Below are 26,063 nucleotides of genomic sequence, written 5' to 3'. Positions count from 1 at the left end.
TTTCGGGAGTGCCCTGTGGGTCTAGGGGAGACAACTCAGTCTTCAGGCTTGGTAGCAAACAGCTTTACACGCTGAGAAGTCTCCTGGATTGCAGTTGCAATATTGTTACTTTAAAATGGATAGCTTCTTTGTATTTACTTCTTTTTAAGAGAGGCCTGGGGAGGTGGGATAAAGGTACTTAAGCAGCCTCAGGAAGGAGATCTGGAAGAGCCTGGAGGCAGGACTGTAGCTCACGGGAACAGGGACTTAGTTTCACCCCCAATATCTATCCTACTTCATATTATTTCCCCTTCACTTTGGGTCAGGGCCCCTCCCTGCTGGGACGCATAGCTCCAAAATTGCTGAACTCAGAAGCTGTAGAGTCCAGCGCCTGGCCACAGAATCATACCTAACATTCTGTAGCTTTAACTGTGAATAAAGTGATGTGGCTGAATGTTAGGTCACATTTACAAAACAAGTCGAGAGAGGGGATTGGGAATTTTCTTGGTTAAAAAAACCCCAGCAATTTAGGAAAAAGAACAAAGAAATGTTTCTAGGCCTGCCTACTTTTCCCCTTTGGGCTTTGTAAATAAACCCCTTTCACCATTTCCTCTAAGTAAAAAAGTAAACAAACGAGGTTTTGTTGTTTTTTTTTTTCCTTAAATGGGTGTCTTGCTGCTTCTCCCACAACCCTATTCATATGTTAGAGTCTTAAAATTCAAAAGCTCCAGGTCAGGTCTTTGGAAGAGGTGAGGACGCCAAAGGACTTAGAAGAGGGAGAGATGCCAGAGCTGGCGCGTCTGGCCGACTTTCCCTTTCAGCGAGCCCAGCCGAGCCGAGCCCAGCCGAGCCGAACAGAGACGAACAGAGGCGAGCCGTCCGCACAGGGCGGCGGCGCCGCATAAAATGGCGACCTGAGCGTCACCAAGAGCAGGTTAACAGGCACCGAATTAACAAGCTTGCGTTTTGCACGAAATTAGGAGACACTGGTGAAAAAAAAAAAATGCAATTACGTAGTTAAGCTAAACCGGGTGGTAAACCCACGGTTTCACTCCGCCTTCCTGTGCCAGCGTGAATTTCCCAGGAATACTTAAAACAAAAGCCTGGAAATACGGGCGTTCGGTCAGGCACCTCCGAGATCCCTTCAGGTGTTTCACCATCGGCACCCCCTAATGTTTACCTAGCATGAGATGGTGAAAATGAATTGTTCCGCGGCTATTCCAATATCCTCCCAAATTGCAACAGAGTGCCTAAGACTCAAGGATGATCCTGCATTGATAGAAGGATACGAACACTGTCACATGAAAAACCGGAGATGCGTATAAAGAGGATTGGCTGCTGCCACAGGAAGTGCACAGTTCTTAACTGTGAACTGTTGGGTGGCTCTGAAAAGAGCCTTTGGGTTAAGAATGAGATCCGCTCGCTCACTTGGAGCTGGTGTACTTGGTGACGGCCTTGGTGCCCTCGGACACGGCGTGCTTGGCCAGCTCCCCGGGCAGCAGCAGGCGCACGGCCGTCTGGATCTCCCGCGACGTGATGGTCGAGCGCTTGTTGTAGTGCGCCAGGCGCGACGCCTCGCCCGCTATGCGCTCGAAGATGTCGTTGACGAACGAGTTCATGATGCCCATGGCCTTGGAGGAGATGCCCGTGTCGGGGTGCACCTGCTTAAGCACCTTGTACACGTACACCGAGTAGCTCTCCTTGCGGCTGCGCTTGCGCTTCTTGCCGTCCTTCTTCTGCGCCTTGGTCACCGCCTTCTTGGAGCCCTTCTTCGGGGCGGGCGCGGACTTCGCCGGCTCAGGCATGTTTCCCAAACGCTCGTCGCTAAGTGGAAAGATGTAAGAAGTTGTGTAATCGCCCCATATATTTATAGGGCTTCTATGCAAATATGGTACAAAATTTTACAGGTTTTCATTGGGTAAATTCTAAGGGTAGATTCCACTTTATGCAAAATAGGACCTCTGACTCTGATTTCTTATTGGTTGAGTCTTCTAAGTTACTTTAGCCAATGACAACCTCAGATTACAATCTACCCTGCAAGTATAACTTGCACATTTCTGGGAAACGTCTTATTGCTTTCACAACCCTCTTAAACATGTCTGGACGCGGCAAGCAGGGCGGCAAGGCTCGCGCCAAGGCCAAGACCCGCTCCTCCCGGGCCGGGCTGCAGTTCCCCGTGGGCCGCGTGCACCGGCTGCTCCGCAAGGGCAACTACTCGGAGCGGGTGGGCGCCGGCGCCCCGGTCTACCTGGCGGCCGTGCTGGAGTACCTGACGGCCGAGATCCTGGAGCTGGCCGGCAACGCGGCCCGCGACAACAAGAAGACGCGCATCATCCCGCGCCACCTGCAGCTGGCCATCCGCAACGACGAGGAGCTCAACAAGCTGCTGGGCCGCGTCACCATCGCGCAGGGCGGCGTCCTGCCCAACATCCAGGCGGTGCTGCTGCCCAAGAAGACCGAGAGCCACCACAAGGCCAAGGGGAAATAAGATCAGTGACCTTAGTTTTGTTTGAACCCAAAGGCTCTTTTCAGAGCCACCCACTTCTTTCAATAGAAAGTGCTGGAATACTACAAGCGAGTCTCGGGCAAATTAATATTGTATATATTTCTGTATTAGGACCCTAAGAATTTGGTTCTCAATAAAAAGGAAATCAGCTTTTCAAAATTGTCTTCTACCTTCCCCAGGGAAGGTGTGATTTCCTCACAAGTTAGTCAGATTACCCTCAGAAATGGCATTGTCTTTGTTTATGTGATGTGTGCACATATGACCAAAAGGGCCATGAGATGCAGTTCTGAGCTTGTTGAGGGCTTCTGTAAGACACTTTAGACTTGCCATTTGCCAAAGTGATACTTAAGGTATGTGGTATGCTCATGACGTTCTGACAGAAATAGGATAATTAAACCAAAAATAAAGAACAAAAGGGAAAAACCTGGCCAATGACTTATTGGAGGGTTTGTTTTGGGGTCTTGTGTTAGAAGTCTTTCTGTTTTGTTTTCGAGACAGGTTATTACTATGCAACTCTGCCTCTACGAGAAGTCACTAATTAGATTATGTTGGCTACGATCTTACAGAGATCCTCCTGCCTCCACCTCCCTACTGCTGGTACCGATTCCTCAGTACTTGCCAATGGAAGGTTTGGGTTTGGTTTTTTTTTTGTTGTTTTTTGTTTTTTTTTTTCAGTCTTCAGAAAAAGGAATCAAAGCCAGTATTAATTAAAACAAACATGGACTTAAAATTTTGTTTTCATCGTTGAGTCTTGAATACTTCTCATTACTCCTGAAAGTTGGTCAGTTCAAAGACTGAGACTCAAAACGTAAGGGTTCAAAATTGGTCTGAAATGGCGAAGTACTGTCCAGGGACTGCTGCTTCTTTAATACTCAGTTTTATTTCATTTCTATCTATGTGAACGCATGTGTGTGCCCTCATGGGCTGGAAGGAGGTCTCAGAGGCCCTGGTGTTAGTGTGTTCGTGTTATGTGCTCCTGTGAATTGCCAGGGCAGACTTGGGTACTGGGTTGCATCTGAGTTCCTCGGGAGGAGCAGCAGCAAGTGCTCTTAACTGCTGAGCCCTCTGCACACCCGCAGTGTACAAATCTATTATGTATTCATCCATTCAGTCTTTCATTGAGAGTATCACTACAGCCCTGACTGCCCTAGAACTTACCTTGTAGCCCTGACTAGCTTCAAAGTCACAGGAATCCTCTTAGTTCAACCTACTTTGTGCTTGGAATACAGGCGTGAGTCACCTTACCCAGTTAAGGGTTAAATATATTGGCAGGAGCAGAGATGGGAGTGGAATGGTTTCCAGGTGTTGATTACGAAAGGGAGCAGTGGACAATGTAGGGCTTCGGTCTTCATAGACCTTAAAACCTCTCCAACTGCTGTCAGTGGCAAACTCTAGGGAAAGCAAAGGGAATCCATTTGTAATGGAATTCCAATCCAGCAAGTAGGCCTCAGTAGCCTGAACGGTAAAGGCTTTTTGTCAAAGAAAACAACAACAAAAAATAAATAAATAAAAATAGAAAACCTATGCCTTTACTTTATGACAGTTATCGAGGTGTCAAATACAAACAATTAAGTTCCAAGTACATAAGGGCTATGTTTCTACTATGTACTTCCTAACCCAGGAAATCACTAGAAAGCTCTAAATGGCACAAAAGAACATATATTATCAAGTAGGTGTGTAATTGGCAGAGGAGTTGAAATATGGTCAAACAGATAAGTATTTATCAGAAACTATTAGTCCTCTGGCCTGTCTCTATTGCAATCTTTGCATTATTTTATCCTACGGGACAAAAATAATTGTACTTGTTAATGGGGGGAAAAATCCATCCCCACTAACAGGATCTTTCAAAAGAAAAGCTAAATGCACAGATGTGGGAGCCTTAACAAATAAATAAAACAGAGTCCCTAGAGTATTCTTGAAATCCATCAGCAAGCCTTGAGCATTCATGTGACAATGCAAGGAAACATGGTCCACGATTACCTTAATTCCAAGAGTCAAATATTTCTCCACAGAACTTACAGCTGCCCCGTAGTACCCAGAATCCCTTTCTTGATGTCCTCAAGAAGCCCACTTCAGATGAAGAATCAGCTTTCCTGGCTGCATTCTCCATCTTCCCTCATGCAAACAATGCAGTGTGACCTGGGGGGTGACGGTGGGGGTGTACTAGTTTTCAGTTTCCAGAACTAAGAAACAAAAAGGCCAGAACCTTCAATCAAGTCAATGGCATATTCCTTTACTTCATTAGTTTAAATGGGTAAAGCTGAGGTAGAATAAGAAGAGAGGAACCTCATCCTTGCCTACCTGACCCTCATGTGCATCTCTGGTTGAGTAAGGCTGTCCACATCGTTAGAGACTGCCCAGTCCTCAATACAGAAAGTATCAGAACAGTATTGAGATGAATTATGAACCATTCTCCATTCTCAGGATGAAAATGTGTCTTAACCTTACCCATAGCCATTGTATACAAAAATAACTTTTTTTCTGAGTAGCCCTGGCTGTCTTGGAACTCATTTTGAAGATCAGGCTATCCTCAAAATTCAGAGATCCTCCTGCCTTTGCCTCCCAAGTGCTGGGATTAAAGGTGTGCGGCACCAACCACCTCAGGGATACTTTCTAAATTTTTTTATTTCTGTTTTTGCCTCAACTATACATTTCTTCATCATTTCAAGGCCTGTAGAGTAAATTCATAGATGACCTTATAATTAAATGATTTTTAAAGTATAAGTCAAAAGGTATATTTACCTAATTTGTTTCAAATTAAATTTAATATTAATATGCCTTTTCAGTTCCCAATTACTCTTCACACTTAGAGATGATAAGGGGAAAAAAAACCTCCTTAATATATATGGCACATGCCAACTCTGACAAATGATACTGGCCATAAATAGAAGATTTTCCTAACTTATATACACTTTAGAATTATGCATTTCACATATTGTCATCCTTAGATTTCTTTCAGGTCCTAGCCTCAGGTTACACTTTGAACAATTTCAACAGAAGCAGGAGGCTGAAAGTCTGGCTACTTGGGCAAATGAAAGATTTAGAGCAGAGATATTGTCAGAATTATTTCTAAAGTATACCATTGTTCTTGTTACCCATGTTCTTCTTTCCCACCTAGCAGAATTAAGCTTTCCTGTAAGAGCACAGGACCAGCCCAGGTCTTAATGGTGGTGGTGATTCTGCACTGCCCCCTAGAGCTTCTGAATGAGCTTAATGGCTGGTTGTAAATGTCTTCTTTTGTTATGGGAATGCAACCTAATTGGAGGTGGATTTTGATGAACAAACATTAGCATCCTATGGTAACTTTTGCTTATCTTTAATAGGCCTGGTTAGCATATTACTTATCTATAAGGTATTTTGGAAGTAGTGCACCCTTGGCTAAGTTCTACTTTGTGTGACTTAATGTCTCTCTCCTAAGCAAATCTATCAACAAATGTGTGTGTGTGTGTGTGTGTGTGTGTGTGTGTGTGTGTGTGTGTGTGTGTATTTTTGAGCAAAGGATCAAACCCAAGGCCTTGCGTTTGCTAGGTAAGTGCTCTACCACTGAGCTAAATCCCCAACCCCTAGCAAATACATTGATAAATCATTTAAGCATCATTTCTGTCACTTTGAGTTTCTTCTACATCGAATCAACAAAAGGAGTAAAAGCTCTGAAGTTCTCAAACCATTTCAGAAACTGAAATGTATAGAATTTCTTGAACAAGGATAAAATGTTGCTAACCTGGAGTGAAACAAAATTAGGGTCCATAAGCCAATAATCTTTGAAGTTCTCAGGTTTTGTTGTTACATTTTTGTTTATGTATTTAGTGTTGTACCCACCCACAAAAGCTGATCGTGATATGATGACCAGAGGACAGCATGATTCTATTCTCCTCCACCATGCAGCTTCCATGGGTTTCATGGAAATCCTCAGGTTTGGATGCAAGAGCTCCTACCTGATGAACCAGCATGCCGGCTCTCATCTTTGGAGTGCTGTCTATGCTATTAGTCACAAATATCTTGCATTGCTACACAATTAAAATACTATAGTTAAAAAATAATTCAGTGTTTGATTGTATCAATAGTAAAGACAAAAATAAGGAAGTATATTTCTCTACAATACCATTGTGGTCTTACCCTTTCCATTATATACTGTACAACAGAATCCTCCACATTTCCCTGTTTTGAGATATTTTGTCCAAACTGTACATCTGTACTAGAAAAAAGAAAAAAGAACAGGAACAAAATGTCTGAATCCTCCTATAATTGTAATGTTCCCCACAAAGTGTGGAGCACTGAGATCTGGTTAGTGTCCATATGTCAACATCTTCAGTTTTCCGGGAGACCTCCTCCCACTTCCTACACATCCCTGCTGTTTTTCATATTACTGTACTTGGGCTCAACCTTCTGAAGCCACTGAGTCTGTATGCAGGCACAGAAAAATGTTCCCAGAAGGAAAAGCCTCAGTGTCTGTTTCTCTGAGAACTCCAAAATGTCAAATAATGCCCATCTTGCTGACATTCCATTTTGGAAGAATTCAAATGTTAATGAAGGTCCTTGCTGCTACAGCTCTCCATGTCTCGATAAACAAATGTATGGTTGGAATCCAGTCTTTGTTTTCCAACAAACTTGACATGCTGTGCATATTTCAGAGTACTTACTAAGTCAGGCCGTAGAACCCAACAAGACTCAGTTCTTTTTTCACACTGTGGCCATGTCACTTTGATTGAACGTGTTCAAACGTTTTTCAAGGAGAAGTCAGGGATCCATGCATTTCAGGTGTGCATTTCAGGCACACACCACCATAACATTTCAGACACTTAACCACAAACTTTAAGTAAATCAAATGTTCAAGATACATACTAGCCTGCTGGGTACAGCGGTTCCAGTGCTGGGCTGACCAGAGATCTGTAACACACTAACAGAGAGATGACTGAAATTAGGAAACGGAGCGGGGGGCCCGAGAGATGGCTCAAGATTAAGAGCACTGACTGCTCTACCCGAGAACTGGGGTTATATTCCCGACGTCGACGACACACGGCCGTCTACAACCCATTGCAGGGAGCTGGACTCCTTCTGTCCTCTACCCAGACGGCATGTAACTGGTGAACATGCATGCAATCAGAACACCCATACATATACAATTAATTTGTTAAAAAAAAAAAAAAATGAGCAGGAACATACCACACAGTCTGCTTCCTTCCACTCTGGCCATTAAGGTTCAGCTCAGAGTCAAAAAGTGTTCGCTTCTGGAGTCCACCAATCTCACTTCTGCCCACGTGATTGGTTTTCAATAAGATCTGCAAAGTAGCTATAAATGGAAAATTCTAACTTACTGTGAAGAAGCCTGTTTGGTAGAATGTCACACCGCACTTAAGTGTTTTGGTTTCAGTTAGGTAATTGCTGTTCTCCAAATCTGACCTGGGCATGGGCACAAATGCCACCCAAAAGTCCTGCATGACAAAATCCAAGAATATCACCAAGCCCACCCTGGTCCGGCTCTGGACAGTATCATCAAGCCCATCTCCAGCCTCATCTGTGAGGAGACACCTCCCCTCCCCGGTACCGAATGTGTTCCTGGAGAACATTCTCTGTGATGCTATCACCTACAGGCAGCACTCCAAGCAGAAGACCAGCATGGCCATGGACACGGACGGTGTAGGCACTCAAGAGGCTGTAGGCTCTTCGGCTTAGGCAGCCAAGACTGATTCCTACTAATTCCAATGAGCATTTAACATCCTGGGTCCATTTCAGGACCTCCTAATCATTTGAATTAGTCCACCATCCCAGAGTCTCTTCCAGGGCTCATAACGATTACTATCGTGTCTTTGCTACTTTGTCCTTAGTACAGAGTAATGTGATTTCCCATTTAGACCTTGTAGAATGTAGGAGCTGAGACCACTTCTGGTAAGTTAGTTACTACGACAGCTGTGAGGTCTCAAGAAAGAAGCAGTCCTTGGGCTTGGTTGCCCATCCCTTTAATCCCAGCGCTCAGGAGGCAGAGCCAAGGAGACCTCTGTGAGTTCAAGGCCAGCTAAAGCTATAGAGCAAATCTGTGTCAAAAACCAAGGGAGGGGAAGTCTTTTGTGTTTTGACAGGGAAAAGAAGAGTTTATCCTAGCCGCCAGTGGTGGCACATGCCTTTAATCCTGGCACTCAGGAGGCGGAGGCAGGTGGATCTGTGTGAGTTCAAGGCCAGCCTGGGCTACAGAGTGAGTTCCAGGAAAGGCACAAAGCTACACAGAGAAACCCTGTCTCGAAAAGCCAAAAAGGAAAAAAAAAAAAAAAAGCAGGGTTTACCTTGAGTGAGTTTGAGAGATAATAGAGTGTGCATTTTTTTGTTTTATAAAATGGTATTTTCTAGCATCTAAATGGTAAATTGCTGCTAAAGAATACCACCCCCCCGAAAAAAAACAAGCAAACATGGACCTGAAACAAGCCCATGGTTCTAGGAATCTAGTGTGCAGAAAGCAGGAAACCTCATCATAAGCCCCAGTGCCCTGAGACTTAAAAAACTAGCAATTTGACTCACCTCCCACCCCGCAGTTTCTAAAATCAGTTTATCCAGCTAAGCAGTTTCTAGGTCTGGTGAAGCCAAAACCCTCTGCCCCTCAATAACAAACAAACGTTGCTCTTTGACTCTGTCTGGGAGTTCTCCAGACTCCTGGGTGAGGTACCCCTGGGTCTTGGGGCCCACCGCTCATTACTGAGGTCCAGCAGAGTTTGCATTCTTCTTGTTTTTCTTTTAGTTCTTTTTGTTTCCCTCTGCCCATTTAATTGTTACATTTTTCCCCTTACAACTGCTAGAGACTGAACTTTTAAATTTTACTTTGTGTATAAACTGCCACAATTGGGCTGGAGGGATGGCTCAGAGGTTAAAAGCACTGACTGTTCTTCCAGAGGTCCTGAGTTCAATTCCCAGCAACCACATGGTGGCTCACAACCATCTGTAATGAGATCTGGCGCCCTCTTCTGGCCTGCAAGTTGAACACTCACTGTATACATAATAAATAAGTAAATCTTAAAAAAAAAAATGCTACAATTAATATATCAAGACTATAGCATTTATACTAGAGAATAATTAATTGTCCATTAAAATGTCTGCAAATACATTTTTTCCATGTTACTGTGTTTAAGGTCCTTATTAAGGGTTCATCTCAGGAGTATGGGACTGTGTTTTTCAACATGGTCTCACTATGTTGCTCAATTTGGCGTATTCAGCTCCAGCCATTCATAATCACCTCATTAAGTAGGCCAGGCTTGTCTGGAATTCCAGATCCGAGTGCCTCAGTCTACAGAGTACTGGGATCACAGGCCCCCATCACATCTAGCAAGGATTTTTTTTGTCTTTGGTTTAGGTTTTTTGTTTGTTTGGTTTTTGTTGTTATTGTTGTTTATAGAGCCAAAACAAGAAAGAGAACAAGCCAGACATAATACTTTAGGTACTCAGACAAAGCCTTTCTGATTTTATTACTAGGGACAAAAATTAAGATTAAAATTTTTTAAAGTGAGTTTTATCCTTAAGTCTGGTTTACATAGTGACAGACCATCCAAGCCCCAAATAGGAGATTTGGACACATTTTTTTTTTTTAGAGCTACATTTGTACACTTAAAAAATAAAAGCTGTTGGGACTGAGACCGCACAGCAGTTTAAGATCACGTACTGCCTTTCCAAGGAACAGGGTTCGGTTCCCATAAACTGAAAACCATCTCTAATTCCAGTCCCAGTCGTCTGCTGCCCTCTTCTGGCCTCCAAGATCACTGCATGCATGTTATGTAACTACACATGCAGGGAAAACACCCATACACCAACAGAAAAAGAGGGGGGGGAACACAGCAGCTATAATAAGCTCACCTTGACTTTGCCCTGTATCTTCCTGCTTCCAAGCAGGAAACAGCACTCACCTCCAGCCCACAGCAGATGCATTCCCTATAATCCAGGGAAAGCAACATGTACCACAGGAGCTATGGACTCAAATAAAAAGCATTGTGAACTAATCTGAACTGAATCATCCCAGCTTCTATTCCCAGTTTAGATACAAGCCTTAACCAAATCCCTTTTCTTCTCATTTTCAGATTTAACAGCTTTGTCAAAATCGGTAAGTGTTTAACTAGGTCTTCTGTGTGTCTTCATTTATGAGGGTCCCTAAGACGTGTAAAACATATTGATATGTATCTTTCTCCTGAGAATAATTGGCACAGTGAACACAGCTAGACAAGGGGAAATTAGGTCACAATGGATTTTTTTTTCACTTCACCTGTCTAACTTTTATACAAGGCTGAACAGAAAACCATTTAAAAGTATCTCAAAATATCTGGGGCCCATCCCTTGTCGTCACACATTCATGTTTTCAGATTAACTGAATTAAACAAAATTCTGAAAGACACAGTGTGTTAGGGTTCTCTAGTGTCACAGAACTTATGGAATGGGAAAAAAGAGGGGAGTTTATTGGAATGACTTACAAACTGCAGTCCAACTAATCCAACAATGGCCAGACCAGCTGTGAACAGAAAGTCCAAGAATCTGTAGTCACTCAGTCCCACAGGGCTGTGTGTCTCAGCTGGGCTTCTGTAGATGCTGGAATCCCAAAGAAGTTGCCTCAATGCCGGTATAGGAATGGATGTGCTGACAAGGGAGGGCAAGCAGGCCAAGAGGGGATGAACCCCTCCTCCTTCCATTGTCCAGCAGGTGTGGCCCAGATTAACAACAGTGTGCCTTCCTGCCTCAAGATCTGGATTAAAGGAGGTGGCATCCTGCCTCCAGATCCAGATCATAACTGGGTCCTCTGCCTCTGGGCTGTGCATTCCAGACACAGGCAAGTGAACAACCAGGAATAGCCATCACACATAGTCATGTCTCTTCTGATTCTTTTTTCAGAACTCCTTCAGGCTACCTCTCCTAGGTTTAGTCTTTTATGACACATAACCTTAAGGTGGACTGGATCTATTTTTAGATGGTAGAGTTTTGTTTTGTTTTGTTTTTTTAACTTGTGGAGTTCAACAAAGAATATAAAATCCCAATAAGTTAGTATATACAGATATTTGTGCAATAACCATCTGACATTGGAAGACCAATTGCCTATTAATCTACAAACCTTGAGGTGCCTCCAGTTAACACCTCGCAGGAAAACAAAACCACTGTTGTTGAATTCTAATCAAATACAGGCTATGCAAGCTTCTTCAGGACAACAACTTTAATGTGCACACATGGAATGGGATGAAATATTGTTCATGAACAGATGTAGCAAGGAGCACAGAAAAACAGGGCTTTTTTTTGTATGTTTTTTGGTTTGTGTGTTTCTGCCATACAGTTATGTAGAATGTGATTGGATATTTTAAATTGTTAGGCAGTGTCTGCTGGAATGAGGAAAGAGTCAGGAAGGGGCAACAGGAGAGAGATGCTCAGTTCCTAACATGACAAAACTCGCCAGTCCTTACACACCAACCAGCCCCTGTGGCTGTCTCCCGGTTTTCCCCTAGTCTTCTAGGGCCCTCTCCCACACCTACCACACCCACAGTTCTAAAAAAAAAAAAAAAAAAAAAAAAAAAAAAAAAAAAAAAAAAAACCACCATAAGACTATCACCTGCATTACTTCATTTAGTACGTGCAGAATGCTCCTGCTCCAGTAGAGTATCCAGTAAACCTCAACCATGATCTACATTTTTGCTACAGTCCTACAAAGATCTGGTGGAACCATACCCAGACACATAGAAACTAGAAGACAGCACATCTGTACACTTTAAAGACACTGAATTTTAAGAAGTCTGCCATGCAAAATAAATAATTAATATAGTGGACTAACATACTATCAAAATAAAACATAAATTGAAAACAAATCATCACATAAGTAAAGGAAGAGTTAGAAGGAAAAAATAATCGATTATTATGTAAAAATTTTGCGTCCCACTACAGGAATATATGTTCACTTTGAGACTACATGAACATGTGTTGGTAGCCATTTTAATAGCAAAGTTTTTAAGCCTTGACATGTACTCAACTACAATTTGCCAAAGGTCATTCCATCTTGCTAAAAAAAAAAAAAAAAAAAAAAAGGTGTGTTTTAAAGACAGACAGGTCTCTGAGCACTTGATGAGGTAAGATGCTTAGAAAGGCAAACTTTAGATCTTCGCCTTGATAAACTGAGCAACAATGCTACCAGATTGGAAAGTATTAAGAATCTTTCCAAAGTTACTCTGCAATGCAGGAATATGTAAATGAGGAGTTCTCAATCTAAACTCTGATTGGAACTAAGAGTGAAATAAAGTAAAATAAAGACTGAAAATAAAATTCTAAAACTTTGTGAGAGTGTTGAAGGAAATGACTATTTTTGCAGAACTAGGTTGATTGACAACTGTAGGTTGTAATCTTGTACCCTCAGGATTCTTTTTATAATCATTACACGTCTATATCATAATTTGGAAATAAATTGTAACAATTGCGTTTTGACCTGAAATTAAGGAAAGGAATTCTATAATGTGGGCAGGAGCAAAGTATTCTCTCTACCCCGGAGCCTCAGATCTCCACGGAAGGGAATGCGGGAGCTTTGTGCTGTCACGAAGGACCTGAAACACTGCGCCGCCATCTTTCCCGAGGTTTTAGAGTGAAGATGTTTTCTCGCCATGCCCCAACACATATTGTAAAGAAACAGCGACTGTGCTGACGTATCTCGAAAGAAATTTTCATTTTTAAGATGTAAGTGCACTTCTGTCAATTTCTGTGGCGACACTAACGCGTAAAACGGTTAAATTTTTGTTGAGCTGAGCATGATTCTGAGATCCTGGGCGTGGAAACCAGAGCTTCACTCATGACAAGGTTTTCGCCGCCAGATAAACGGAAGAAATATAAGCAACTTCGAAAAATAACAACTGACACTGTTGTGGCAGAAAAACGGCGGAGTTAGGATAAAGTGGCTAAACTAAAATTCCGAGGCACTTTGTTCTTGAAGCATGTTTTGTGTCCGTTAAGTCCAGTATCCCAAACACCAGACGAAGCAAGTAACATTCATCAAAGACCTTCCGGACTTTAGAGTTTAAGATAGTGGTTTCCAGACTGATTACGTAAGAGGGCGGACTTGCCTTTAGAATGTAGCAATCAAAAACTGCACTACAAGAATCGGCCAATCCTCAAACCTTAGAAGCACTTCCGCAAATTACGACGGAAGCCTGAGAGCTGCTGGCCAAGGTCCAATCAGAGCGACGCGTTTCCTGTATAAATACCAGCGCCTCCAGCCTTTCCTTTTCGCTTCTTTCACTCCACGATGGCTCGCACCAAGCAGACCGCCCGCAAGTCCACCGGCGGCAAGGCCCCGCGCAAGCAGCTGGCCACCAAGGCCGCCCGCAAGAGCGCCCCGGCCACCGGCGGCGTGAAGAAGCCGCACCGCTACCGGCCCGGCACCGTGGCGCTGCGCGAGATCCGGCGCTACCAGAAGTCCACCGAGCTGCTGATCCGCAAGCTGCCGTTCCAGCGCCTGGTGCGCGAGATCGCGCAGGACTTCAAGACCGACCTGCGCTTCCAGAGCTCGGCCGTGATGGCCCTGCAGGAGGCCAGCGAGGCCTACCTGGTGGGTCTGTTCGAGGACACCAACCTGTGCGCCATCCACGCCAAGCGGGTCACCATCATGCCCAAGGACATCCAGCTGGCCCGCCGCATCCGCGGGGAGAGGGCTTAAGATTTTCCACATTGGCACATCGACAAACTAAAAGGCTCTTTTCAGAGCCAACTCCATTGTCTGCAGAAGGTGCTGTAGTACGTGCGCAGAAAATGCTAGGGTTTGGAAGGTACTTGAGCTTCAGTCGATGTTTATTGGCTTGCGTTCACCCAGGAAGGAATGCTTGCACGGTACAAAGAGTTTTTGACACTGGGTCTCGGGACCTGCCGTTTCTAGAACCCAACTTGTAAGCCTTTGGAGTCAGGCATATTTATGTCTTATCCTTCCGAGTGCTGGGTCTAATCGCCACTATGTCCGGTTAGAGGAAATTTATTAGGCATTGATAAAACACGACCTAAAGGTAGGATTCACAGGTTTAATTATGGACTTTTATACTCTTACAATGTTTCATTGTACAATTGTAAGGTACTGAAACTGCAACATTAACTTTGACAATGTTTCACCTTTCCAAATAGCAGTTAAGTAGCAATTTAAGTAATTTGGGACACATGCTAAAAATTTTGGGTTTGATATTTTGATATTGCTTACATTTTGTTAAATTTCAGTTTTAAATATCTTCGACTGTCCAACTCTTCATTTAGCTGAGAATGACATTGAACGGACCTTCCTGCCTCCATTTCCCCAATGATGTTATAGGCCAGTGCTACTACCTAGCCTAGTTTAATTTAATTTTTGTTTGGTTTGGTTTGTTTTGGTTTGTTTTTCGAGACAGGGTTTCTCTGTGTAGCTTTCTACCTTTCTTGGATCTAGCTCTGTAGACCAGGCTGGCCTTGAACTCAGAGATCCGCCTGCCTCTTTTCCCGAGTGCTGGGATTAAAGGCGTGTGCCGCCACCGCCAGACTAATTTAATTATTTTTAAGATTTAACATAAAGATTAAGTTGCCAAGGATTCTTGATCTCAATAAAAGAATTTACCAGGGTATGTTGGCTCAGCCATTAATTCCAACACCTGGGAGAGAGGTAGGCAGATCTGAGTTCACCAACCTGTTCTACACAGCAAGTCCAAGGCCAGCCAGAGCTCCATACCAAAATGTTAATAATAATAATAATAATAATAATAATAATAATAATAATAAACTATAAACAGACTCGGAAGATCAAGAAGCACTTTTTTTTTTTTTTTTTTTTTTGCCGCCTGGCGGTGGTGGTGCACACCTTTAATGCTTTTAATCCCAGCACTCGGGTGGTAGAGCCAGACCAATCTCTGAGTTCAAGGCCAGCATGGTCTACAGATCGAGATCTAGGACAGGAACCATAACTACAAAAAGAAACCCTGTCTCAAAAAAAAAAAAAAAAAAAAAGAAAAAATAAAAAAAAAGAACCACTTTTTTAGAGTTGGTGGGGGAGGAAGGAATGGATGGCAAGAAAGCTGAAAATCTTGACAGATGCCAAAAAGAATGAAATGGCCATGCCTTTTGAATCGGGGTCCTAGAAAGCACGGATGTTCAGCCACTGAAGTTGGCAAGCATCTGTAAAGGGGAATCTTCAGAGAAAGCAGAAGCCGAAAGTATCAAGGGCAACAGGCTTAGGAAAGAAAAACCGGACATGGTGCTCCATGCCTTTAGTCCCCCCACTTGGCCAGCAGAGAGGCAAGCCTGGTCTAGATAGCAAGTTCAGGCCAGGCCAGTACTATATACATAGTAAGACTCTGGCTTGCAGGTCGTGGTGGCACAGGCCTTTAAATCCAGCACTCATGTTTTTGGTTGTGATCCTAGCCTTTAATGACTGAGCCATCTCTCCAGCTCAAAATAAATAAATAAATAAATAAATAAATAAATAAATATAAAAACAGCACTCCAGAAGCAGAGGGGAAAAGGAAAAGAAAAAGAGACTGCCTCCTTATAAGGAGAGAAAAAGAGAAACGAGAAAAAGACAAGATAAAAATGTACTCTTTTTTTATTTAGAACTTAGAAAACTTGTCAGATAACATTATCTTTTTAAAAGGGACTCCTGGAACATGCAAGTACATTATCCCATTAAGTGGAAAATTATTTTTCCCAGGTCCTTAACACATCTTCAAGATATCAGCTTTTTTTTCTGAAGTACTGTGTGTGTGTGTGTGTGTGTGTGTGTGTGTGTGTGTGTGAGAGAGAGAGAGATGGGGGAGTCTTTTAGCTAAATGATGAATAGGCAATGTTCTAATCTTTAAACCAAGTCAGAATGCTATATTTCTACCCAAGACCAGACTAGAACATCAATTTCATTCCTCTGGCAAAGGGGAGGTAGCTTTCGCCCAGTGAGATTTAATGAAACCCTGATCCCTCCACCTTTTCAGACAGTAAGTGGAAGGTAGGCCCTGAAACTGATGTTGTCAAGACAACCAATAAGGATAGCAGTTGAGTAAATGCTTTTAAGGAGAATCATCAGACAATTCATTTAAGATCACACATGTGGATCTTGTAAGTTATAGGTACCTTTTTTAAAAACCCAAAATAACTTGTAATGTAAAAAACACTTTTAAAGTATCTCTAATACTTCACTAACTTTGGTTGATAACACTTGATTATTTTATTTCCAATGTGTAATCATATAAAAATGTATCTTTAAAAGCTTACTGCAGGCTTTAATTCTGTAGACTTAAATTCTAATTTAAAAAAAAAAATGTAAAATGGTTAGTACTTCCAACTTTAAATATTTTCTCCCACATTGAAGTTTGTGAAAACTAATAGCCATATCTAGGCTGTTCATCAGCCCATACACACAGCTAGTGCATATAATGTGATACTTCATCCAAAAGATGACCATCTATGTGACATCCGATGAGTGATACACAATGTTGTATAGTCATTTCAGACTTACAGGCATGATTTTTTCCAAATACCCCCAAAATAAAAGTGTCAGAAGATGTGCAAAGTGGCAGATCCCTGCAATCCCAGAATGTGAGAATGGAGGGAGGATCAGTTATCCTTGGCTGTTTGAGGTTGTCATGGGAGAGGTGAAAAGACTGTCTAAAACAATCAAAACTGGGCTTCGTCATGGTGAAACACACCTTTAAACACCAGAACTGGTAAGCAGAAGCAGGTGGATATCTATGAGTTCAAAGCCAGCCTGGTCTATATTAGGAGTTACACACATAGTAAGACCCTGTCTCAAAAAAATAAATAAATACAATAAAATAATAAAACAGGCCAAGGTTTTACAAAATACAAAATAATATAATAGGTTTAGTATCAGAAGTGTTTCAGAAGTAAAAGTTCTTACCTTCAGTTCTCCTCTCTACCTCCTCCAAAGACAAGGCTTAGAAACAAGACTCTCTCTTCCCCGGGGTAGGAAAACCAGAACCATTCTTCTCAAAGTAAGCAATAAGTACTAAAACAGTCATCTTCACCAACCCTTTAATCTTGCATTAACCTTGATGATAATTTTTAAAATCCACAGACCCATTTGTCCAAAAGTAGATCACAACACCACATCATCAGTGATGAAGTTCTGCCCATCCCTCGGAAGAAGGATGTCACAGGGAGGCAAGGAAGAATAAGGAATGGGCCTGGCTAGGTTCCATCACATAGTGTCCCAGAAATAAATTCTATGCATTCCCTCCAGTCATATTTCTACACAATGCTTCATGTTGGTGCTTTTCTCGTTATAAAATCCCCTCTGTAGTAGGAGTAGGTATTCAAAAACACCAAAGACATGAGACATTCCTCCTGAGCCAGTCATTTGGATAACACCTAGGTAACTAAGCAAACAAATCGTTAGCAGTGTATGTATGTATGTATGTATGTATGTGCATTTCTTCCCAAAGAGTGAAGTTTAAAAATGGTCTTATAATAGAGAATATCCAATTCCTGTATTAATGTGGCCCTATCAGTTTTTTTTATTACTGAAGAACAAAATGTTTAAATTACCCCTGAGTTGGAGTCCAAAGACTCCTGTGCTATGTAAAACTACAAGCTACTTCATTTGTTCACATGTCTTTTGTTATTAGAGTATTTTATATGACCATGACCCTCAATGATGGACTTAGAAAAAAAGAAAAAAAAAGGCAGGATAATCCATAAATAACCAGCAACTTTATATTGCAGAAATTATAGCTAAAATGTACAAAAATTCAGAAATACCATTTAATTATATTTTATGTTTTCTACTCCATCTGCATATTGTATATATTGATATTTCACATATAGACATTTTTTTTCTATTTTTTAGATCCCCCAAAATTTGAAGGTGTGTACTTCAGCAGGAAAAGGAGATGGAAATAAATTAGGCCCTAAAGAGGAGGGTCAGGAAAACATCCCCCTTGTGTTCATATACATTTTAGTATATATTGCTATATGTATTTTAAATCTCTAAATCCAATTGATATCAAACAGTATTCTAATTTAGCACAAGGGATTTTAGAAATTCAATCAAGCCAGGTGGTGTCGGCACATGCCTGTACTCCCAACACTTGGGAGGCAGAGGCAGGTGGATCTCTGTGAGTTCTAGGCCAGCCTGGGCTACAGAGCAAGTCCAGGACAGGCTCCAAAGTTCCAAGGCTCCAAAGGAAACTAAAGGAAAGGGAAACCGGCCTGCCTCTGCCTCCCAGGTAAGTGCTAGAATAAGAGAGTATAAATATGGCAACAGGCATGTCTACTGGGTCTTTTCCCGTTGGAGACCTGCTCAACACTCCCCAACTTCCTTTTTGTTGTGCAGTCAATAGGAATGGCTGTGGAAAGGTAGCATACATTCTTTTCTTTTTTTTTTTTTTTTTTTTTTTTTTTTGGAGCTGAGGATCAAACTCAGGGCCTTGCGCTTGCTAGGCAAGCCCTCTACCACTGAGCTAAATCCCCAACCCTAGCATACATTCTTAAAACAATGATTTTTACATACTTAAAGTAAACAAGATAAGAAAAATAGTTACTATAAAATATTTTGCCTATGTATTTATTCATAATTTTTTAGCATCATCAGACGATCAACTCCTGCAGCAGACAGAAGGAACACTCAGAACATGAACTTCATTTGGAGACACAATCATTGCAGAGTATTCTGCAAGCATCTGCTTACACAGACCACGTCACAGGCACTTGAAAATGTAATAGGAAGTGACCTATCCTTTCAATTACTTTTTTAATTACATGAAACTCAAATCCAATGCCTATCACTACAGTATTTCCTTCTCTGGTGTGGGTGGAGGTTACACAGACCCCGGCGTTTGGAAGTCCAAGAACACCTTGCAGGCCTCTGTTCTTTTCCATCACACAGATCCCTGGGATTTAACTCAGGTCTTCAGTCTTTGGCTACAAGAGTCTTTGCCTACTGAACCATCTCTAGGTGGTCCACTCCCCTCTTAAGGAAATGCTAGGTTGAAATATAGCCTTATAAAAACACTCATGTGGTATCTTACTCACTTTCCACCAGGCCTGAAACCCACATGAAGGAAAGAGCTAACGGCTGCAAGTTATCCTGACCTTCACACACACAAATATACATAATGAAAAAAAAGTTTAAGTGCTATGTAATATCTTACTACCTGAAACTCCATTAAAAAAAAAAAAAAAACCTTGAATACCTACAATGATGAAATAGAAATGACAACCAAAAAATCAGTTCAGCTTCTTTTTATGTTTTTTCTTGCCTAACCTTCAGAAGTCCAGTTGCAAACCAGACAGCATTCCAGAATGTTTCTTCACATTGTCTACTGTTCTACTTACCAAATAAGGGAGGGTACATAAGCTCAGAATAATGTATGAGGAAGCAGTGTGGTATGTAGGCTGCCAGAGGTGCTGGATTCTACTCAAACTTACCGTCAGGATGTTTTAAAAGCTTACACAAATTTAAGTAGAGTGACAATGTGATCAGTCCCTAAAAATCCCGCGGGTGGAGAGCTATTGGGAAAAATCAAGCTCTTTTCCTTTCTAAGCAAGCAAACAAAACAAAAACAAAAAACAAACAAAAATTCAACATCTCAGCCTCTTAGGACCGACAGAGCTCAAGAATTCTTGGGGAAAGCAGAGGGGCAGGGGCCTAGGAAGATGCCAGCGTCTCATTACCCAAATGCAAAGTGTCTCAATCTCTGATTGGTGCAACGTGTCCCCTCACTGCTGAAAGGATAATCTGATTGGGTAATTCTCAAAACCACGGTCTGCAGACCAATAGGAAAAATTAGACTGAACTCTAGCCTGTAACCGTTGTCGGATTGGACTGCTAAAGACTACCACGCCTAAGGGTAGAAACGAGACTCCCCGCCAAGAAGGTAGTAAACGCAAAAATGCCTATGTAGACAGAACCTGCCCAGGCGGCCAATGCTCTTCCTTAGGGTTAGTGCATCGGCCCGGAGCCCAAAAAATGATGCTAAGTGACGCACTCTAGCTCTGTTCAGAACACTTAAGAGCATCCAAACACTTACACCCATACCTAAGGCACCTAGAGAAAGGGACCAGCTCTACTTGAGACCGCAAAGCTGGAGTCACCTGACCACAAGAGGCAATCTAAAGTTTAGCTCTTTTGAATGAGATCGGTGGGTGGCTCTGAAAAGAGCCGTTTGAGATTTTCAAAGCAGGACGCGCCACTTTACTTCTTACGAGGGGCGGCCTTCTTTGCCTTGGTGACCTTCGGTTTGGTCGCCTTAGGCTTGGAGGCCTTAGGCTTGGGGGCTTTAGCCTTCGCTGGACTCTTGGCTGGCTTCTTGGGTTTTGCTGCCTTCACCTTTTTCGGGCTCTTGGCAACTTTCTTGGCTCCTGCAGCTGCAGCGGGCTTCTTCGCCTTCTTCGGGGTCTTCTTGGCGGCTTTCTTGGGCGTGGCGGCACCAGTCGCCTTCTTGGGCTTCTTGGCTGCGCCCGCGGGCTTCTTAGCCTTGGCCGCGCCTGCCTTCTTGGCTTTGGGCTTGGCCTCGCCGGAAGCCGCCTTCTTGTTGAGCTTGAAGGAGCCGGAGGCGCCGGTGCCCTTGGTCTGCACCAGGGTGCCCTTGCTCACCAGGCTCTTGAGCCCCAGCTTGATGCGGCTGTTGTTCTTCTCCACGTCGTAGCCGGCGGCCGCCAGCGCCTTCTTGAGCGCCGCCAGGGACACGCCGCTGCGCTCCTTGGAGGCGGCTACAGCCTTGGTGATGAGCTCGGACACCGGGGGTCCGGACGCCTTGCGCTTCCCTGCAGCGGCGCCGGTCTTCTTCGCCTTCTTCTTCACAGGTGTCTTCTCCACAGGTGCAGGGGCAGCGGGAGCTGCTGGAGCGGTCTCAGACATGGTTTCTGCCTTGCTAGGAAAGCCAAAAGTAAGCACAAACTGTCAGAGAGGGTTGTTCCCTGTGCTGAAGGCTCTGGGTTTATATAGAGAGAAGCTGCGTGGTGATTGGTTCCCTGCGCCGTGCGCCGCGCTCCCAGAGAAGGGAGCTTCAGCTCTGCCTTGTGGCTGTGTTTGTTGCCCCTTAAAAAAGGGTAAAAATGTAAGAAATATGGCCACGAAATCTTTAGGAACTTGGGGGAAACTGATCCGAGAGCCTGTAGGCTTCATTCTTGCCTTAATTTGTACAGCTATATTCAAAATCGGCAGCCTGAAACTTCCCTGATTGCCCCAACTCTCTTTCAAACTTAACGTAAATTGAGACAACTTTCAGGTTTTCCTTAAAAATACTATTTCTCTCGCCATCATTCGCACACTTTTATTTCAGGATATGGTTCTGCACATTCTGATCGTGTCTAGATTATGTAGACTAACTTCTTTTTACTCAAATATGTAGGGAAATTCGGGTTTTTCGCGGAAGTAACAGCACAGGCACTCCCCGGGGCTGTCTGCACCAAGCTCCAGGAATTGGCACTGGATGGGAAAGTTGTGCGAGCCTGGGGAATGATTACTGTATAAAATATCGATTGTTTTTTAAGATATTTCAAATACTATGATGTGTAATTGCGGTTCGATTTCCTTGTTTTAGTGATTTAGCCATTTTCTGGAGATGGGATGAGTCTGCCTTCCCTATTCTAGATCAACGTCTCTAAGCACAGTTCTTCAGATTCAGTTGAACAGGGGAGACCAACTCACACACGTTCATGGGAGAAGAAACCTAGGTCAAGAAAGGACATAAGTTCCCGAAGCTGAAGAACAGTGGAATGTAACCTGCCTTGAAAACGCATTCCTTGTTTAGAAAACCACGTGACTTCAGGACATTAATAAAGCTTTTCCCACCGGCCAACATCTATCATAGCATTTTCTACGTATTTCTTGTGTTTTAGAATAATTTTAATATAAGTGTTGAAAAATAATCATATTTGAAAGAAAAATCTGCTTTTGAATTTTTATAATTCTCATTACATATATAATAGTTTGTCACAAGTGAAGTTATTAGCCGGTTGGATCCACCTGAGAACTTGAACAGACATTTCAGAGTGAACAGGAAAGCCTTGAAAACTCTATTTCAGTTAGTTTGCAATAATGAAGCTGATATAGTTGGACTCTTATTGGATAAATGAAGCAGAAAAGTAATGTTTCCCATCAAATAGACAACATTTCACTGAAGACTCAAGTTTGCTAGACAAGTGTTTTGGTGTTGTATTGTAATAAATTCTTACATTCACAAAATCTCATTATGGTATAAACTTAATGATGTAAAGATATCCTTATGTTAACACGAGACTAACTAGTCAGTTCTTAACATGTTTTCACAGTAACCTACCTAACTACATACACATAACTTGGCATACTGTGAAATGACCACTTATCAGAGGAAACAGCAATAATCGAGTCCCTGGGATATAAGGACATGTTATAAACCATTAAAATATATACACTGTGGACAAGATTGCTCAGCTCACCAGACTGAATCTGAATCACTCAATGACTCCCTTAGGTGGTATTTTCTGAATATGTGGAAGGAGCTGTTTGTGTCATTGTCCATAGCAGGTATCACAGAGAGTTCATCAGCCTTTTCCTGTTTTGTGTATAGCTTTGCATGGCCTACACTTAAATAAATGATTAAAAACATAATTTTGAAATTTGTATAGCTACATTCATTTCTATAATCATGATAGCAGTTGCTAACTACTGATTGGAATTGCATACTTATATTTATTCAGTTAGCAGATACTACCATTTCATTCTTGCACAAGTCTGACTGTGCATCATGACTATTTAACCTCCCCATATATGAGAAAGTTTTAGAACTATCAAATTCTGTTCCCTAATTTTTTGTTAATCTCTGGTGTTCACTGGTTTGGCTACTTATCATTACTATAACTACTAGAAAGAACAAGGTTCTTAAAACTTGGATCAACCAGGGGACTACAAACTGGAAGCCACAAGAACCTTCATTCATTTTCACTCATTATGGTGAAGAGTAACATCAAAAACATGTTTTTGGTCTTGAATCCAAAAACTACTTGTATCTTAAAACAGCAGCTTATCCTATTTAGTAAACCTTGAACTGTCTTTATAGATATTAAAAACAGATAATAAAAATTCCTAAGATAAGTGAAAGCTGGAACTTATGGCTTCCTCTTGTCTCAATTTTGTGTTAGACAGACACACACAAATGTATACCATTACCTTACTAATTCTGAGAGATACTAGTCTCATGATTTATCCTACAGGACATGTCCTTGGGTATTGAAAAATCTAAAAACTTTCAAAGGCTACAGGAAAGGGGAAAATAAGTATCAGGGCGGAGGTGCGCCACGCCTTTAATCCCATTGCTCTGGAAGCAGAGGAAGGTGGATCTCTAAAGTTGAGGCCAGCATGGCCTACGGAGCAAGCTCCATGACAGTTAGGGCTACACAGACAAACTCTGTTTCAGAAAATAATAATAATGAGATAAGTATCAAGAAGAGAAAATAAAATAAGGGGAAAGAGACAGCGTTAGTGGAGTCAAATGTGCTCAAAGATCTAGGAGACGTTAGAGGTATCGATTTTACATTCCTTTCCATCGACATTCCCTGAAGACAGTGGCAACTGGAAACTTTCATCCAAGTGTAACCAGTCTGCATTGAGTTCATTTTCTACATTGGGCACTTTTAAGTATTTAAATAAATGCTTCCAAATATCCTTACCCCACTCCACCCCCACATCTGTAATGTCTTTCACATGTGGAAGCTGAATAGATTCTAGTATACTTGAGGAGTGTTCTCAATCCTCCCTGTCTTTAGAAAGGCCCCTTCTCCAGTAAGCAACACATTCCCATCCTGAGTCTGCATAACTGAAACTGTGTAACAAGTCTCCGGGCAAGGTCAATGCAACCAGGCTATTGCTGCTTCACCACAACACTAGGCAACAGCGAGGAATATGCTGAGCTGACACCCTGAATTGAGTTTTCTCTTAGGTGGCCTTTGCATTCTTTAGGTGGGGAGAGAGAATCTGCCACTCTGGTGTCTAACCTGGTGTTCCCTCACCAGTCTTGGCATTCTGGCATTTAGAGTGATTGGAGTATAAAACTAGTGTCTTTCTGAAGAGGAAGGTGGGAAATCTCTGTGGGTTAACTGGGGATAAGCTAAATACCAAGTACATTCTGAGTAATTGGAACTTTTTTAAAAAATATTTTTTCCTCTTCTGTCATCATAGAAATATCTCAGACAAGCACGAGCCAACACGCATCTTCAAGATCACCTCTCCAGACAGGGAAGAGGCTCACACCTGCACTACAGGTGCTAAAATAGGTTAACTGCCTCAGATTCGATTTCAGTCTGAATTAGAGTGTATTCCAAGACTACCTGTGCCCCATTGCCTCAGAAAAATAAGTACATAAATACCTCTGTAGTGTACAAAAGGGCACTGAACCAAATTGTGTGCAGTGTGAGAAAACATCGAAATTCACCTATCACAGTGACGTATGTGTACAGCCTTGCTTCTGTAACACAGTATTGAGATGTTACTTTACAGAACTTGGATGTTCTTTTTAATTTGCAAATGTTATTCGCTGTTTCCTTGCCCCATCAACAATAGCTTTTATTAAAAGAGGATTAGCTCTCCAGCCCTGGGCAAGTCTTCTTTCCAGATCAAACATTTCATGAGATGAAAAACAATACATATATTCAATCAATACCAGCTCCCTTCGTAGAGATTTCAAAACGGAGCTTGTGCAGGCCTCCGTCAACCGCAAAGCTTCATGACAGGTCAGATTTAATAATGCTAGCAAAAATTGACTTTAGTTTCTTCTAAATCTTCCACTTAAAAGGAAATCTTATTAAAGTATGTCTGGTTTTGTAGGCAAGTGTGTGGCTACAACCTCCTTTTTACAAATGATGTATGGTTAGGAGAATTATCAGGTATCAGCTGTCAGAACCCACAAGCACACTCCTGGAGGACACAAACTAGGAACTAAGAACTCCAAGAGGAAAGCGGAAGACTCACATTCCCCTCACAGCACAGCACCTGAGCCTTCCTCCAGGCAATAGAGGTCAGCCAGTGAGGTAGAGGGGCGGATACAAAAGCGCCTTCCCGCCCGCGCCTTTTCAGTTCCCTAAAAGGTCCGCAGTCCCAGTATATATAGCAGCTGTAGAGTAGGCGCTTGAGCAGCTTGAGTTTAGCTCGCACTCAGTTCAACATGTCTGGTCGAGGCAAAGGCGGGAAGGGTCTCGGAAAAGGAGGCGCCAAGCGCCACCGCAAAGTCCTGCGCGACAACATCCAGGGCATCACCAAGCCCGCCATCCGCCGCCTGGCCCGGCGCGGCGGCGTCAAGCGCATCTCCGGCCTCATCTACGAGGAGACCCGCGGGGTGCTGAAGGTCTTCCTGGAGAACGTGATCCGCGACGCCGTCACCTACACGGAGCACGCCAAGCGCAAGACCGTCACCGCCATGGACGTGGTCTACGCGCTCAAGCGCCAGGGACGCACGCTCTACGGCTTCGGCGGCTGAGCTGATCAGCGCTTCCGGTGTCTTAATCTAAAGGCCCTTTTCAGGGCCACCCACTTTATCATAAAAGGGCTTGCTTGCTATATTTCTCAACCCTAATTCCCAGCAGTAAGGTTAAACATGGCGGTCCTGAGATTTCCGAGCGAGGAATAAGAGTGTTGACCGGTTTTTGTTTATTT

At 42.7% G+C, this 26,063-nt stretch overlaps 4 protein-coding genes across 4 annotated transcripts; 2 read left to right on the top strand and 2 right to left on the bottom strand.

Moving 5' to 3' along the window:
- Nucleotides 1-1,358: 1,358 nt before the first annotated feature.
- Nucleotides 1,359-1,797, bottom strand: LOC118583747 (histone H2B type 1-C/E/F/G/I). The gene has a single exon (XM_036187346.1). The coding sequence runs from the start codon at nt 1,782-1,784 to the stop codon at nt 1,404-1,406; it is 381 nt and encodes a 126-aa protein (XP_036043239.1). The 5' UTR covers nt 1,785-1,797; the 3' UTR covers nt 1,359-1,403.
- Nucleotides 1,798-2,073: 276 nt separating this feature from the next.
- On the top strand, nt 2,074-2,590 carry LOC118583725 (histone H2A type 1-B). Its single transcript, XM_036187325.1, has one exon. The coding sequence runs from the start codon at nt 2,075-2,077 to the stop codon at nt 2,465-2,467; it is 393 nt and encodes a 130-aa protein (XP_036043218.1). The 5' UTR covers nt 2,074; the 3' UTR covers nt 2,468-2,590.
- Nucleotides 2,591-13,677: 11,087 nt separating this feature from the next.
- LOC118583763 (histone H3.1t-like) lies at nt 13,678-25,940 on the top strand. The gene is made up of 2 exons (XM_036187365.1): nt 13,678-14,050; nt 25,545-25,940. Exons 1-2 carry the CDS (start codon nt 13,722-13,724, stop codon nt 25,885-25,887), a joined length of 672 nt encoding a protein of 223 aa, XP_036043258.1. The 5' UTR covers nt 13,678-13,721; the 3' UTR covers nt 25,888-25,940.
- Nucleotides 20,582-21,345, bottom strand: LOC118583712 (histone H1.3). The gene has a single exon (XM_036187315.1). The coding sequence runs from the start codon at nt 21,291-21,293 to the stop codon at nt 20,628-20,630; it is 666 nt and encodes a 221-aa protein (XP_036043208.1). The 5' UTR covers nt 21,294-21,345; the 3' UTR covers nt 20,582-20,627.
- Nucleotides 25,941-26,063: the final 123 nt, after the last annotated feature.

The sequence above is a fragment of the Onychomys torridus genome, chromosome 5 (assembly GCF_903995425.1).
Source record: "Onychomys torridus chromosome 5, mOncTor1.1, whole genome shotgun sequence".
NCBI lineage: Eukaryota > Metazoa > Chordata > Mammalia > Rodentia > Cricetidae > Onychomys > Onychomys torridus.
The sequence above is the reverse complement of the archived record's forward strand: the minus strand, read 5'-3'. Positions and strand labels throughout refer to the sequence as shown.